The 15,210-nt window shown below is 43.6% G+C and overlaps 1 protein-coding gene across 7 annotated transcripts in view; it reads left to right on the top strand.

Moving 5' to 3' along the window:
- The window catches only part of cfap70 (cilia and flagella associated protein 70), a 195,755-nt gene that overhangs the window by 158,656 nt on the left and 21,889 nt on the right, over positions 1–15,210 (top strand). For all 7 annotated transcript variants that reach the window (XM_070900968.1, XM_070900971.1, XM_070900973.1 and 4 more), the window contains 2 exons: positions 2,213–2,412; positions 5,215–5,367. In XM_070900968.1, the coding sequence (XP_070757069.1) occupies positions 2,213–2,412; positions 5,215–5,367 (353 nt within the window). The remainder of the gene's footprint in view (positions 1–2,212; positions 2,413–5,214; positions 5,368–15,210) is intronic.

The following is a 15,210-nucleotide window of genomic DNA, read 5'->3' as shown; positions in this document are numbered from 1 at the left end:
CACACCAGTTGCACATTTAGGAAGTGGTATCCCTTTCTGTTTCCGAAGACCTCTGCATTCTGGAATGGTGCTCGCAAGACAAGCAGTCAATTGCTCCTTGCACCCGCAGGAAGCCTGCTATTCTGGCAAAGCCACATGCGCGCTCATCCTGTTTCTCCCTGCTCATTGAGAAGGTAGTGAAGTCCATTCTGCGTGTGTAGAGTGCCTCTGTGACATCACGGATGGAGCGATGTGCTGCAAATTGTGAGATGCTGCATATGTCCCCTGATGTAGCGTGGAAGGAGCCGGAGGCATAGAAGTGAGTGCCGCAGTGAGCTTCACTGCGACAGGCAGTGCCGTCCTGGTGCCAATGTGAGGCTGCAGGTCTTCCTGCAGGACATGGCATATCTCTGTGACAACCTCCTTTCGGAAGCGCATAGTTCTGACACACTGCTCCTCGGAGAGGTACAGTTATGTGTGTTGCCGCCAGTAAAGCTATGGGGGGTAAGGCCTCCTGCCCCAACATCGAGGGGCTCTCCCCCTTCGGCCACCAACATGCCCAGCGGTCCTTCTCTGTTGCCGATGCCTTGCTAGAGCATGTAGAATGCGACGCTGGCAAACAAGTAATGCCCCCATTAACGTTTCACAAAGAAGTTTCTCTTGAGCTGAACTGTTATATCTCTGTGCCACTGCAAACTCGGAGGCTCACTGAATGTGACTTCCGAGGGAAGCGCTTCCTCATCCCATTAAGAAGCCACCAGATAATGACTCTGCAAGCCTGTACCCACTGTATTTCCAGATGTTGTTCTTGGTGGCAGATAAATGAGGCGGCCGCACCTAATTTTACGACCAGGATGCAAGCATGCGCATTGCACCAGGAATTCGTCATGATTGGAATGATTGCCAGTAGCCAGGCTGGTTTGCGTCCCCAGTGAGCCTCTAATGAATTTTTGGTCGGGGCACCAAATGCTGTGCTCCCGGTCGGTAACCTCTTACATTCCCCTTGGGTCGCTAACTGAGGCATCAGGCAACCGAAAATCCAGCCCTAGTTTTTAAAGTAGTGTTCGTGACTTTTGATCAATTCTTGTCTATGTCCTGTTGTTGACGCATCTGTAACATAGCATAAATGAGCTAAACTGTGACAGTTTCCAATATCCGAAGCATGTTGGACAGGTAACAATATGGATTTTCAGTCAACTTAACTAAAATTGGATAGGACAGTGTCGGTGAAATGTCACTTGTAAACGATCTACTTGTTTTATTTCAAAGTCTATTTTTGTGCTACAAATATGAACTATCAAACAATTCCAAATAACATTGAATTTAAGGTTTTTTTAAAATACAAAATTTGAATTATCCAATCGTTAAGTAACCAATTAACCAGAATAGATTGTGGGCCAATTTTCCTTTCTGAGCCCCTGCTAGGTGCCTTACAGGTGCAGCATACCTGAGGTGTGTTACACTTGTAACCCACAATTCTCCTGTGCTGAACCATTTAAATAGCCCAGGAATACTCCCAGCAAAGACCTACATGCTGGCGGGCTTTGCGCCGGGATTGGGAATGGCTGCAGGCCTAAAAGTCGTGCAGGTATGGTTGAGGCTGTCAGCATTGAGGCCTCCTGTGAAATAAAGACTTATCTGCTGCCACCTTTGATATCATTAAAGTTCTTGTGCTGAGTCTATGTCTACTGTAGAAACTGACACAGCCTCAGTGATGTGGGTTTGGGTTTCCCCAGGAAATCTTGGGACAAAGTAGTGGTGTCAGAAATCTGGCATAATGGATAAAAGAAAGAAAGACTTGCATTAATCTAGAGCCTTTCATGATCACCGGACGTCTTAAAGTGCTTTACAGCCAATGAAGTTCTTTGAAGTGTAGTCACTTTTGTAATGTCAGGATATCTGCTCTCATTTCTTTTTTGTGCAAACACTCAATGGCTAAGCTCACACACACTGTTCACTGGCATGAGTCAGTACCTGCAGGAGTGGAGGAAGGAAAATTGTGGGGGGAAAAAGAAGCAGTCGAGATGCCAGGAGAATTGTCGAGGTCCAGCATTCCATTCCAACAGAGCAAGGACATAAGCAAGTGAACAGGCCCATCTGTTTCCCTGACTCTAAATGTGTTTTGTGAAGCCTGACTAATGTTGAGATTAACAAATGTTGCTTTAGATTCAAATCAAAAATGTTATACAGAGCTGTAGAGTATCAGGCTCTTGAAAATATTCTGCCATTGCAGAAGCAACCAAGATCATCGAAGTCCTTGAGGGCTCAGAAAGGAAAATTGGCTCAACAATCGATGTCCCGACAGTAATACAACAGGATGATGCAGTACCCACTCCTGTTCATGAACAGCCACCGAGAGAGACCATTCATAGACATACCAGAAGTATCTTCATGCAAGCAGCATTGTTTCTATTGGAGGTTAATGCTCTGCAGGTCAGTTATGATTATTTAAAGGAAGACTTGTATTTATATAGTACCTTATCACATCTTGGAAACAGGAGCAGATTAATTTCTTGTGGGGAGGAAATGATTTGTGGCATGGAGACAACCAAAACTGTAAAAAAAACTTGTACTGAAAGGTGAGAGCAACCTCTGTGCAACACCCCATTACTGATAAGTTTTACTTTGCAATACTTATTTTTTTTATTCATCCAGCTACAATACACTTGTTAGTGCTCTTTCATGAATTGAACTTTCAGAATGGCATTCTTAATTCCCAGAATACAGACTGCGCCCATTGCAGTGCCACATTACTATCAGCATCAAGACTCAGAAACTCCTTAAACTATCTGTAATTTTAATAAGCAGAAACAAACCTACATTTAATAATTATGTAAAGTTGAAATGACCACATAGTTGGTTAAGTAAGAATGAGATGATCATGAGAAGCTGTGGATTCTTATCCTAGATGATTACATAAGAACATAAGAAATAGGAGCAGGAGTAGGCCATATGGCTCCTCGAGCCTGATCCGCCATTTAATACAATCATGGCTGATCTGATCATGGACTCAGCTCCACCTCCCTGCCCGCTCCCCATAACCCTTTATCCCTTTATCGATTTAAGAAACTGTCTATTTCTGCCTTAAATTTATTCAATGTCCCAGCTTCCACAGCTCTCTGAGGCAGCGAATTCCACAGATTTACAACCCTCTGAGAGAAGAAATTTCTCCTCATCTCAGCTTTAAATGGGCGGCCCTTCATTCTAAGATCATGTCCTCTCGTTCCAGTCTGCCCCATCAGTGGAAACATCCTCTTTGCATCCACCTTGTCAAGCCCCCTCATAATCTTATATGTTTCGATACGATCACCTCTCATTCTTCTGAATTCCAATGAGTAGAGGCCCAACCTACTCAACCTTTCCTCATAAGTCAACTCCCTCATCTCCGGAATCAACCTAGTGAACGTTCTCTGAACAGCCTCCAAAGCAAGTATATCCTTTCGTAAATATAGAAACCAAAACTGTGGCCTCACCAATACCCTGTATAGCTGTAGCAAGACTTCCCTGCTTTTATACTCCATCCCCTTTGCAATAAAGGCCAAGATTCCATTGGCCTTCCTGATCACTTGCTGTACCTGCATACTATCCTTTTGTATTTCATGCACAAGTGCCCCCAGGTCCCGCTGTACTGCAGCACTTTGCAATCTTTCTCCATTTAAATAATAACTTGCTCTTTGATTTTTTTCTGCCAAAATGACCTCGCACTTTCCAACATTATATTCCATCTGCCAAATTTTTGCCCACTCACTTAGCCTGTCTATGTCCTTTTGCAGATTTTTTGTGTCCTCCTCACACATTGCTTTTCCTCCCATCTTTGCATCGTCAGCAAACTTGGCTACGTTACACTCAGTCCCTCATTCCAAGTCGTTAATATAGATTGTAAATAGTTGGGGTCCCAGCACTGAGCCCTGCGGCACCCCACTAGTTACAGGTTATCAACCAGAGAATGAACCATTTATCCCGACTCTCTGTTTTCTGTTAGTTAGCCAATCCTGTATCAATGCTAATATATTACCCCAACCCCATGAGCTTTTATCTTGTGCAGTAACCTTTTATGTGGCACCTTGTCAAATGCCTTCTGGAAGTCCAAACACACCATCCACTGGTTGCCCTTTAACCACCCTGTTCGTTACATCCTCAAAGAACACCAGCAAATTTGTCAAACTTGACGTTCCCTTCATAAATCCATGCTGACTCTGCCTGACTCAATTTTGCTTTTCCAAATGTCCTGCTTCTTTAATAATGGACTCCAACATTTTCCCAACCACAGATGTTAGGCTAACTGTCTATAGTTTCCTGCTTGTTGTCTGCCTCCTTTTTTAAATAGGGGCATTACATTTGCAGTTTTCCAATCTGCTGGGACCTCCCCAGAATCCAGGGAATTTTGGTAAATTACAACCAATGCATTCACAACTTTATATGATGAACAATTTCTGTTCTCCCAAGGTGAAAGTACAATTTAGTTCAGGTTATGTACAGAATATAAACCCAACTATGTGAATATTATTTACACACATAAAGGATACTGGAATAATTACTTGGTGGTACTTAGTACCTTTAATGCTGAGCATTAAGAACAAATAATCTATACATTGAGAATTATGATGTGTCTTGTCAATTTTTTCACTCTGCAAAGGTGGGGCACAAATTCCATGGATCGCCCACCGTAATACTTTTCCCTGGGAGTTCCACCAGATCGACAGCGAGAGCTTGTTAGAGCCCTGTAGAAATTCAGTGCAGTGTATTCTTTCTTTCTTCTTCAATTTGCCTTTGTCATTTCTTATTTATTGCATCCTTATTTTCTTTTCCAGTTTTTTGTTATTTCTGCCTAACTTTGGTTACGATTTATCCTCTGTGGCAAGTAATAGCTAGTGTTAGCCTCTGCCAATGCTTCTCTATAACTACAGGCTCAGAAATACATGACAAAGGCTTGAGGTGATCCAAACCTTAATCACCCTTCATTTTCCTCCCTCGCTGTTGGAACGACTTGGTCTATATGCAGGGAAGTGTGGCTTGCAAACCTATGATCTCTGACTCAGCACAACATGCTAGCGTATTAACAAAGTGGTTTGCACGGCCTGTGAATGTCTAATAATACATTTACTGCATTTTTTTAATTCATTTATTTAAACCTCTCTCACTCTCTCTCTTTCTCTCTATGACAAGCCTGCCAAATTGTGGTACGTCTGGCTATTATCAACTCAGTAAAACTCTTTTTTTTCTTCTTGCTATTAGTTTGTATCAAGGGCCTTGGCACATGAGCTGATTTTCACTGAAATTGAACCAAGTAGTGAATATCATGTGGTTCTGGCTCGGCTTTACATAAAGCAGGAAGAGTTTGGAAAAGCAGAGGAATGTCTTGCGGAAGCAGGACGAATCAACCATCAGGTAAGAGAAAAGACAGTCTAGATTAGTCGGTAAGTTAAAGAGAATGCAGAATGTAGTCCAGAGCAGTTGTCAGATAAATGAATCATGGGCCTGGAATTTCATTGATCCCATATGAGCCATAACGATGCTGAAATTTATGCCAGTTTCTCTTTTGTTAATTGTGCAGAACAAGAGTATGCCCATTGGGGAGGCAATTTCAGCTGCTGAGACTTTCTGATGGCAGGGGGAAGGCAGGGTTCGAAAACATTGGTGTGCACTGAGACTGGCAACACTTTAAGAATATTGCAGGATTCCATAAGAATGTTTTTTTATTCCAAAGAAAATCACTATCAAACTCCAAAAATCTCAATTATGCTGATATTGGGTGACTTTGGGTCGTATTGTGCGTAATTGTTTTAGTGTAAGTCTGTGTCAGTGCATTACTGTGTAAATGCAGGAAACTTGCGTGAGCTGGTCTTTTGCATGGGTGCAGGGCTACGTAAGTGAGTGGCAGGCGCTTTCATAGGAGCAGAGGTAGGCCATTCAGCTCCTTGAGACTGACCTGCCATTTAGATCATGGCTGATCTGCACCTCAACTCCATTTACCCACCTTTATTCCATAATCCCTTGATACTTTTACCTAACAAAAATCTATCGATCTCAGTATTGAGAATTTCAGTTGATCCAGCGTCCAGACTTTTGGGGGAGTGAATTATAGATTTTCACTGTCGTTTGAGTGAAATGTCCTTCCTGACTTCCCTTCTAAATGGACTAGCTCTAATTTTAAGGTTATATCCTCTTGTTCTGGATTTCCCGGCCATTGGAAATAGTTTCTCTGTATCTACCTTATCGAATCTCTTTCTCATTTTAAATACATCGATTAAGCTTTTTCCCGTATTCTCTTTTTGCAGCTGTTACTACTTTCTTTGTATCCCTTTGCTGTTCTTTATATCTCTCCCAGTCTGTGGGATCGCTACTGTTCTCTGCCTTCGTTTCAGCTCATTTATTTAATTTTATACTATTTCTCACTTCCCTTGTTGACCATGGTTGTTTAATTACACATGAAGGGCTCTTGCCTTTTAGGGGTATGTACAGGTCTTGTATTGAACCAAGTACTTCTTTGAACACCACCCACTGTTCATAGAATAATAGAATAGTCAGAGGCCATTTGGTCCATCGAGTCTGCGCCAGATCTTTCAAAGAGCAATCTAGTTAGTCCCCCTCCTCCCCCGGCCTTTCCCAACATACCTTCAAGTATTTATCCAATTCCCTTTTGAAGGCTACTATTGAATCTATATCCACCACCCTATCAGGCAGTGCATTCCAAATTTTATCCATTTGTTGGTAAAAATGTTTTTCCTCATGTCGCCTCTGATTCTTTTGCCAATCACCTTTAATCTGTGCCTCCTCGTTATCGACCCAACAGCCATTAGAAACAGTTTTTCTTTATTTACTCTAAACCCTTCATGATTTTAAATATTGCCATCAAATCTCCTCTTAGCCTTCTCTACTCTCAGGAGAACAACCACAGCTTCTCCAGTCTATCCACATAACTGCAATCCCTCATCCCTGGAACCTCGAGTAAATCTCTTCTGTACCGTGTAATGTATGCACCTGTGAGTATGCTTACAGGTTTGTTGGCATCATCACCGCTAGCAACTAAATTTTAATTTGATTTTAATGTCTAAAATTTAATTTGTTTAAGTTGTTGGTTTTAGTGCCCCCCCTCCCCCACTTTTAGCCAAGGGGCACTTGTATAATTTGTGTTTCGAGTGCCCTCAAAAAAAAAAACAAGCGGGCACTTGAAAAGTTTTTGCTGTGTGCTCCCCCACCAAAAAAAAAGCAGGGGGGCACTTGATTACTGATACAACTAAAATAGTTGTAGAGCAGTTGAGTTGTGAGTGGCTTGGCCAGTCACGTGATGTTCACAACACTCAATAAAACCCCAGCCAGTTGAGTTCAGGGGATCCATGATGGGGCAGGTGGTTGTGAGCCTGGTGGATGAACTGGTAATCTGTAGGGTGATAAATCTTTGCTAATAAACCAACTAGTTCTTAATAGCAATGTGTTGCTATGAATTCTTACGCAAAGAACCCTTGAAGCAAATATATTACAACCCTCTCCAAAGTCTTCCTAAAGTTTGGTGCCCAGAACTGGACACAATACTCCAGTTGTGGCCAAACTATTGTTGTGTATAGGTTCAGTATAACTTCCTGGCTTTTGTACTGTATGTCTCTATTTTTAAAACCCAGGATCCCATATGCTTTGTTAACGGCTTTATAAACCTGTCTTGTCATCTTCAAAGATTTGTGCACAAGCAGCCCCAGGTCTCTCTGTTCTTGCACCCCCTTTAAAATTGTACCATTTGGCATATACAGGTGCAGCGTCCAGAATCCGGAACCCTTGGGACCAAGGCCGTTCCGGATTCCACGTTTTTACGGACTTTGAATCGTCTTTCTGACATCGCGAATCCAGAAACACCCGAGCCCAGGTTCGGGTATTTCTGGATTTCGGAACATCAGAAAGGGAGGTTGCCGCCGAGGAGCTGTTCGGGCAACCGGCCCCGTTGAGGTGGAGCTGTTCAGAAGGGGCCCCGCCGCCAAGGAGCTGTTCGGGCGGTGTCCCGCCATGGAGGAGCTCTTCAGGCGGGGCCCCACCATGGAGGAGCTGTTCGGGCGGGCCCCGCCATGGAGGAGCTGTCGGGTGGTGTCCCGCCATGGAGGAGCTCTTCAGGCGGGGCCCCACCATGGAGGAGCTGTTCGGGCGAGTCCCGCCATGGAGGAGCTGTTCAGGCGGGGTCCCGCGGCTAAGGAGGTGTTCGGGCGGGCCCCGCCGAGGTGGAGCTCTTCGGGTGGGCCCCGTCGCCAAGGAAGTGTTCAGGCCGGCGGGCCCCGTTACAGAGGAGGTGTTGGGGCGGGCCGGTGAGGAGGCCCCGAGGTAAGGGCAGCGGCGCCAAGCAGGGCAAGGTGAGCGGCGGCGAGGAAAGGGCAGCGAGGTGAGGCCTGAGGTCGGGCACCGGCGGGGCCCAAGGTCGGTAGGGTCGGCGGGTCCGGATTCTGGAACATTGTACAGATTCCGGACGACCCTGCCACCGATTGGTCCGGATTCCGGAACTCTGGAATTTGAACGCTGCACCTGTATTGCCTCTCCTTATTCATCCGACCAGAATGCATCACCTCACACTTTTCTATGTTGAATTTCATCTGTCATGCGTCCACCCGTTCTGTAAGGGGTGGTCCGGGGGGTCAGGTTCACCTCTGACCTACTTGAGTGGTTCGAATTGCTCCCACTCCCTTGGGTTCTCGACTCTGGGTTTATTTGGGGGGTGTGATAAAGTGCAAAGGACAACTGGTTTGGTGCAAAAGAACTTTGGTTTTATTACAGACAAGAAAATACAATGTCAAACTTATAATCACTCGAATAAAGAACAATACATTACACATTCAAAGGGGGTTACAGTAAAAGTTACACCTCCCACCTCCCAATATCTAATCCTAGCTAGGTTAGACTCCAGGGCAGGCAGGGACTATGCTTACCAATCCTTTCTGTTAGTTAGCGGTAGTTCGCGATTTCGGGGTTCGTTGAATTCTGTAGGTTCTGTTTGCCGTATCCCGAACGTCGGAGAAGACTTCTTACTGCGCAATCTTCAGTTGGGTTGAGTCCGCTGATGCGGTAAGGCGCGTTTTGGATCTATGGGGTAAGTACCCGGTTTCCTTCATTAGAAATAGGTTCAACGTCTTTTAAGGTAATGTTTTCACCTGTTGGTAGTCAGGACTTAGATTGTAGAGTGGAAACTTTCGATTCTTTGGTTTCTTTCTGTTGGAGTTTTGTTTCAAGTCTGGTCGATTGCAGTTTTTCGGTGGTACCACGTTGGCTGTGGTCGGTTGTTGTCGCGATGGTGATGTTCTTTCTTCCTTCAGGACTTCGAGGCTGGAGAAGTTCGTTTACAACTGTTGCGTTGGTTTCTCTCCCTTCTTGATGACATCAGCGTAGTATGGCATACCCTCAGTTGTATGGCATAGTGTGCCATACCCTCTGTTACAACAGGGGGCCAGTTATATGGTTTGAGTTGTCCTAACCTTCGCGCCAAATCAGTCCAGAATTCTTTGTTTAAATTTGGCGGGCTTGACATTCCTTTGTAATATTTTGGCGGGCTCGTTAAAAGTTAATATGTCTTGGGTGGGTTGTACTTCTAAATCTGTTTCCTGGTGGAAATATTAGCTTGGTAATCGCAATGTCCTTTTGTGCTTGATTTTCACATACAGGCTGTAGTGGGCCCTTTGTTCTTATTCATGTTGAAGATGGCTTTTCTCAGTTTAGTTTGATGGCTGGCCATCTCTGAGTTATTGTTGCAATGTAAATGTCTCTTGTGGAGAAGGGTTTTCGAGTAGGCCTTTCTTCAGACAATTTACCTTAGTCCCAACACCCAGACAGTTCCAATAATCAAGTGGGCTTCTTTAGTTCCTTAGGCCCGCCCACAGACTTGAATTTGTCTTGTAAAAGTCCAAAATTCGATTAAAGTTCGTAGTTTCTTCCATAAGCACTTTAGGATTTCAAACTTTCCGGTCGGTAGTCCAAAATTAAATTTCCTTTCCAATGAGCCCAAATACTGGAAGTGGGGTGGGGGGGAAGTGGGGTGGTGTGGGGGGAGGAAGTGGGGAGGTGGTGGGGGTGGGGTTGAGCGGGGTGTGGGGGAGCTGGGTGTGGGGGGGGTGAGGTGGGTGGAGGGGCGGGGTGGGGTGAGGTGGGAGGGTGAGGGGTGAGGTGGGGGGGTTATGGAGGGGTGGGTGGGGGGTGGTTGGTTGGTGGGGGGGTTGGTTGGTGGGGGGGTTGGTGGGGGGGCGGTGTGGGTGGCGGGGGGGGGGAGATGGGGGGTTGGGGTGGTCCCGTGAATTTTGACCTTTCAGTTCCACCAGCCTGTCTATGTCCTCATGAAGTAATAATAATAACTTTTATTTATATAGCGCCTTTAACTTAGTAAAACATCCCAAGGCGCTTCACAACAATTTTACATCACGTTAGATATTGACCATTGAGAGAGAAAAAGCATGAGAAGGAAATGCAAAAAGAGGTTAAAGGCTTGGGTCTGAAGCAGCAGCCAAAATGCTCACGCAGATAGACACAGACGAAAAATCTAAAAAAAAATTCTAAATACTTTGTAAATAATATAATAAGGAGTATACAATAGTAAAATCAGTATAATAAAGATTAATTATAATTAAACAAAATTAAATAAATATATCATAATTATAAATTAAGTTAAAATTAGAAAATCAGCGATTGAAGCAAATTAATCAGTTATTTGCTGTCTTTAAGATTCATTCCCAGTGATTAATATATTAATATATTAATATATTAAGTATATTACAATCTTCCTCAGTGTATACTACACTTCCAAGTTTTGTGTTATCTGCAAATTCCAAAATTGTGCCCTGTACCCCCAAGCCCAAGTAATTAATGTATATCAAAAACAGCAATGCCCCTCGTACTGAACCTTGGAGAACTCCACCTCCAGTCTGAAAAGCAGCTGTTCACCACAATTCTCTGTTTTCTATCTCTGAGCCATTTTTCCCATGGGCTTCAGTTCTTCTAACCAGCCTAATATGTGGTACTTCTGAGGTAGTTCTTTCCGTTAATAGTCTATTGTGGTCAGTTCCTGCCTCATCCCTCCAAAGTCAGTTGTACCTTAATGTAAAACCTTGGTGTGTGACTCAATCATTTCCATCTCAAAACTAATATTGAATTCTATCATATTATGGTCACTCTTAGCTAGGTGTTCCCTTACTGTAAGACTATTGACTAATTCAGGCTCATTATTCATCATTAGATCTAGTATGGCCTGTTCTCTTGTTGATTCAAGAACATATTGTTCCAGAAAACTGTCCCGAATACACTCAAGAAATTTGCTGTCTTGGCACTTGAGCTGTTCTGCTTCAACAGTCTATGTGGAAATTAAAGTCTCCCATTATTACTACTCTTTTTACATGCTTTTCTGATCTCCATGTTTATGTACCCTGCTACTTTATCACTGCCATCTGGAGGTCTATAAACAACTCCCACCAAAGTCTTGCATCCTTTTCTATTCCTCAATTTTACCCTTTGCGTTTCTATTGCCTGCTCAGCCTTACTGATAGCCCCTCTTTCTAATTCTGTAATAGCGTCCCTTGTCAATATTGCTGTTCCTTCTCCTTTTCCAAATTCCCTGTCCTTTCTGAAGACCTTATAACCTGGAATATTTATCTTCCAGTCATGCCCATCTTGTAACCATTCTCAGTGATGGCCATGATGTCATACCCTTTAAGCTAAATTTGCACTTCTAGGGGCCCAAAATTCGCCACAATTTAACTGCAAATTTTTGGAGGTATCCGTGTTTTTTGAAGCTAACTTAATTTTGCAAGTTTCGCCTGTCCTCAACAGGTAGCGGTCGATTTTTTTAGTTAAGGTTTTTATGACGTCACTCGGCATCAAACCTACCCATAATACCATTTTTCCCCTTTTTTGTGCATTTTGCCAATAAGGATTTTTTGAAAAACGGCGCTGGGGACCACTGGGGACCGCCTTGAAAAACCTTACTGTACCAAATTGGAATCAGATAGAAATCGGCATTACAGACACCATCTTGTTTATCTCCCTTGGCCGGACACAGGAGCTCTGTGCTGGGCTTCCAAAGAAGCCCGGGGGGGAGGTGGAAGCCAAGCTAGGGAGAGGGGCAACTGCAGCGGGGACCTTTCGGCCAGAGATAGGAGCGGCAGCTTCTGATTTTTTTTTGCCACTACTTCACTGTAAATAATCTGCCGTTAAATCTTAAATAGCGCCAAAAAAAGGCAATGTGGAATTTTGGGCCCCTAATTTCTTTAGCCGAATGCACGTTGTCATGTATTTCACATTACTGTATATAACTGTATCTTACCATGCTATACATGCCTGTAACTGGATATGACCTGTAACAATAAGCATACCTTACCACCAGGGGTGCACGTGCAGGAGACACTCCATACCTATCCCACTGTGGTATATAAAGGGAGGTCTCAGGCAAGTGCAGCACTGGAGAGCTGGAATTAAAGGTGCAGGTCCTGAGTGACCTTGACTTCAGCATGTGTCTCGTGTAAGTCAGTACATTAGAGTCAGGACTTAACACACGTAGCATAAGAAATTAGAGTTTTTAATTGGGCAATAAACCCTGTCCTCACCTAATGTTATTTTAACACTCATTTTAACGAATCATATCCCTTGTTTTTTTGTCTTATTTAATGTTGTTTTATTGTTATTTCCCATATTTTTTTTGAACCTGAAGTGCTTATATGACCTGGACTTCCTTTTGGTAATATTTAAGCTATTTTAATTTTTATTCCTACCTGAGCCTTTTTTTGGTTTAAATTCCTTTATACAGCCCTGTTTATCCTTTCAGCTAGGATCTTAGTCCCAGCCTGGTTCAGGTGAAGCCCATCACAGTGGTACAGTTCCTTCCTGTCCCAGTACTGGTGCCAGTGTCCCATAAAATGGAAATCCTCTTTCCTACACCAATCCTTTAACTTTGCTAATTTGTGCGTCCCTGTGGCAATTTGCATATGACTCAAGTAATAATACTGAGGTTATTTCCCTGGAATGCTGGAGAATTTGACCCAGCCGAGCTGGGAAAGGGAAGAAAAATGTTTAAGATTTTCTGACACTGTAGTATGGTCCCTCTTATTTTTGTATCATGACCCTTCTCAGTTTCTGTACACTACGAGTGTTACTGCACAGGGACAATCCTCAGTCTGTATATTATTTTTCAGCCGTGACTCACATTTGCCAGTTTTCATTTTTCTTTGTTGCATTTACCCTTGCTACTTTTTCTAATTTTTTTTGTAGTGTTGTTTTCTTCTGCTGGAATGCTTATTTCCCATGCATGTGGCAGAGAAAAATGGGACAAAGACCTTTGGTGATGGTTTTCATCCTTTTAAATAGAAAGAAGAAAGAAAGAGCTTACATTTATATAGTGCCTTTCCTGATCTTAAGATGCCCCAAAGTGCTTCACAGCCAATATAGTATTATTGAAGTTTAGTCACTGTTATAATGTAGGAAAACATAGCAGCTAATTTGCGCATCGCAAGATCCCACACACAACAGTACGATAAATGACCAAGTCATTTTTTTTAGTGCTGCTGGTAGACGCATAAATGTTGGCCAGGACACTAGGAAAACTTCAGTACTCCTTTTCAAATTGTGCGAAGGGGCCTTTTATACACCCATCTTGAGCAGGCAGACATTGCTTTAACGTCTCATCTGATAGATGGCACCTCTGACAATGTAGCAATCTCTCATTGCTACACTGAAGTATCAGCCTGGATTATGTGCTCAAGTTGCTGAAGTAGGATTTGAACCGCTGACTGTTTCACACAAAGGTGAGAATGCTACCACTGAGCCAAGATTATACACTGTACTGGGATTTTCAGGGGTTCCTTGAGTGGGAAGGAGCATTGAAATTGTATGGAAATGAGTTGGCATGACATCACCATGCCTCCTGCCGAATGTTCCTGGGTTGCCACTAGGCGGACGCTTTAGCAGATTGGCAGACATGAATGAATGGTTTTTACCGCTGCTTCCTGGGACCTACCACACCTTCCAAATTGTGACCTTGGGATTAAGAAAGACTAGCCAGCAGTGGTCCCAGTGGAGGCAGGGGGAAGAAAATTCTGGTCGGGGTGGTCGGTCTCATCCCACAAATTTTCCCTCATGCCTAACTTCGGGCAGGACCGTGGAAGTGAATCCCGGCCTACATATTAAAGGAAGTGTATATCCAGAGATCTAGAGTTTTCATATCCTATTCAACTTGCCCAAATGCTCACTGGTAAATGTATGGTGCGACATATCAGAGTATTGTTGGGGTGCTACAAGTAGTTTCAGTGTTGCCAGGCAAGAAATCAAAAAGTTAATATTGTTCCTACTCTTGATTGGTATTAAGTGGCTCCTGTTGCAAACTGTGCATGTATAGACTTCAGATGAGAACAAATTTAGACTTAACTGTGATGTCTCCATGGCTTATAGCCTGCCGCACTCACTTTCCTGGCTTACACATGAAGAGTGTCCATTCTGGTAAGGTACTGGAGAACTACCGGTGCCCACAGAACCATATCCCTGCATATTCGCAGGCAACGGAAAGAGCGTGCGGCAAACCAGTCCCACCCACCCCTTCCCTCAACGACTATCTGTCCCACCTGTGACAGAGACTGTGATTTTTGTATTGGACTGTACAGCCACCTAAGAACTCATGCTAAGAGTGGAAGCAAGTCTTCCTCGATTCCAAGGGACTGCCTAGGATGATGATCCCTGCATAAATCACAGCCTTCTGGAGAGAGGAAAAGAAAACTGGATGTGGGTGGGACATAAAACTTGAGATTCTGGGGCCAAAATTCTGCATCTTTTTAGGCCAAAAGTGGCATATCCAATGCAGAGAAGCAAAAATTTGCAGTTAAATAGATTCACAAGGATCACACCTTTCCTAAAATATGTGCTAAATTCTGGTGAAACCAAGTGGCAGCATAAGATGAGCCCACTCCCAAAGTGATGCAGGTACATAAATGACGGAATAATGAAGGCAAAACCTGCTGTCCCAGAATTTCTATCATTTATGCCAGAATTGCACCTGACTTATCCGCCTTTTCTTAAGTTAAGTTATCCACATGACTTGGCAAACCAGAGAAGTGGTTACATCACAGACTCCACAGATTTTGTCTGAAATATCAGCTTTGACTAAAAAGATTAGAAATACATTTTCTCAGCTGCACTGCTAAGTTAAGATTCTGTGCACTTTCAGCAGTTTCAGGCAGGGAAATCTTTTTCTTCCCGCCCTCTGCTGATGCCGTTACCATGGGTTCATAATGG

Source organism: Pristiophorus japonicus, chromosome 15 (genome assembly GCF_044704955.1).
Source record: "Pristiophorus japonicus isolate sPriJap1 chromosome 15, sPriJap1.hap1, whole genome shotgun sequence".
In the NCBI taxonomy this organism is placed as follows: Eukaryota; Metazoa; Chordata; class Chondrichthyes; family Pristiophoridae; genus Pristiophorus; species Pristiophorus japonicus.
Note: the sequence above shows the minus strand (reverse complement) of the source record. Positions and strands in the feature narration are given on the sequence as shown.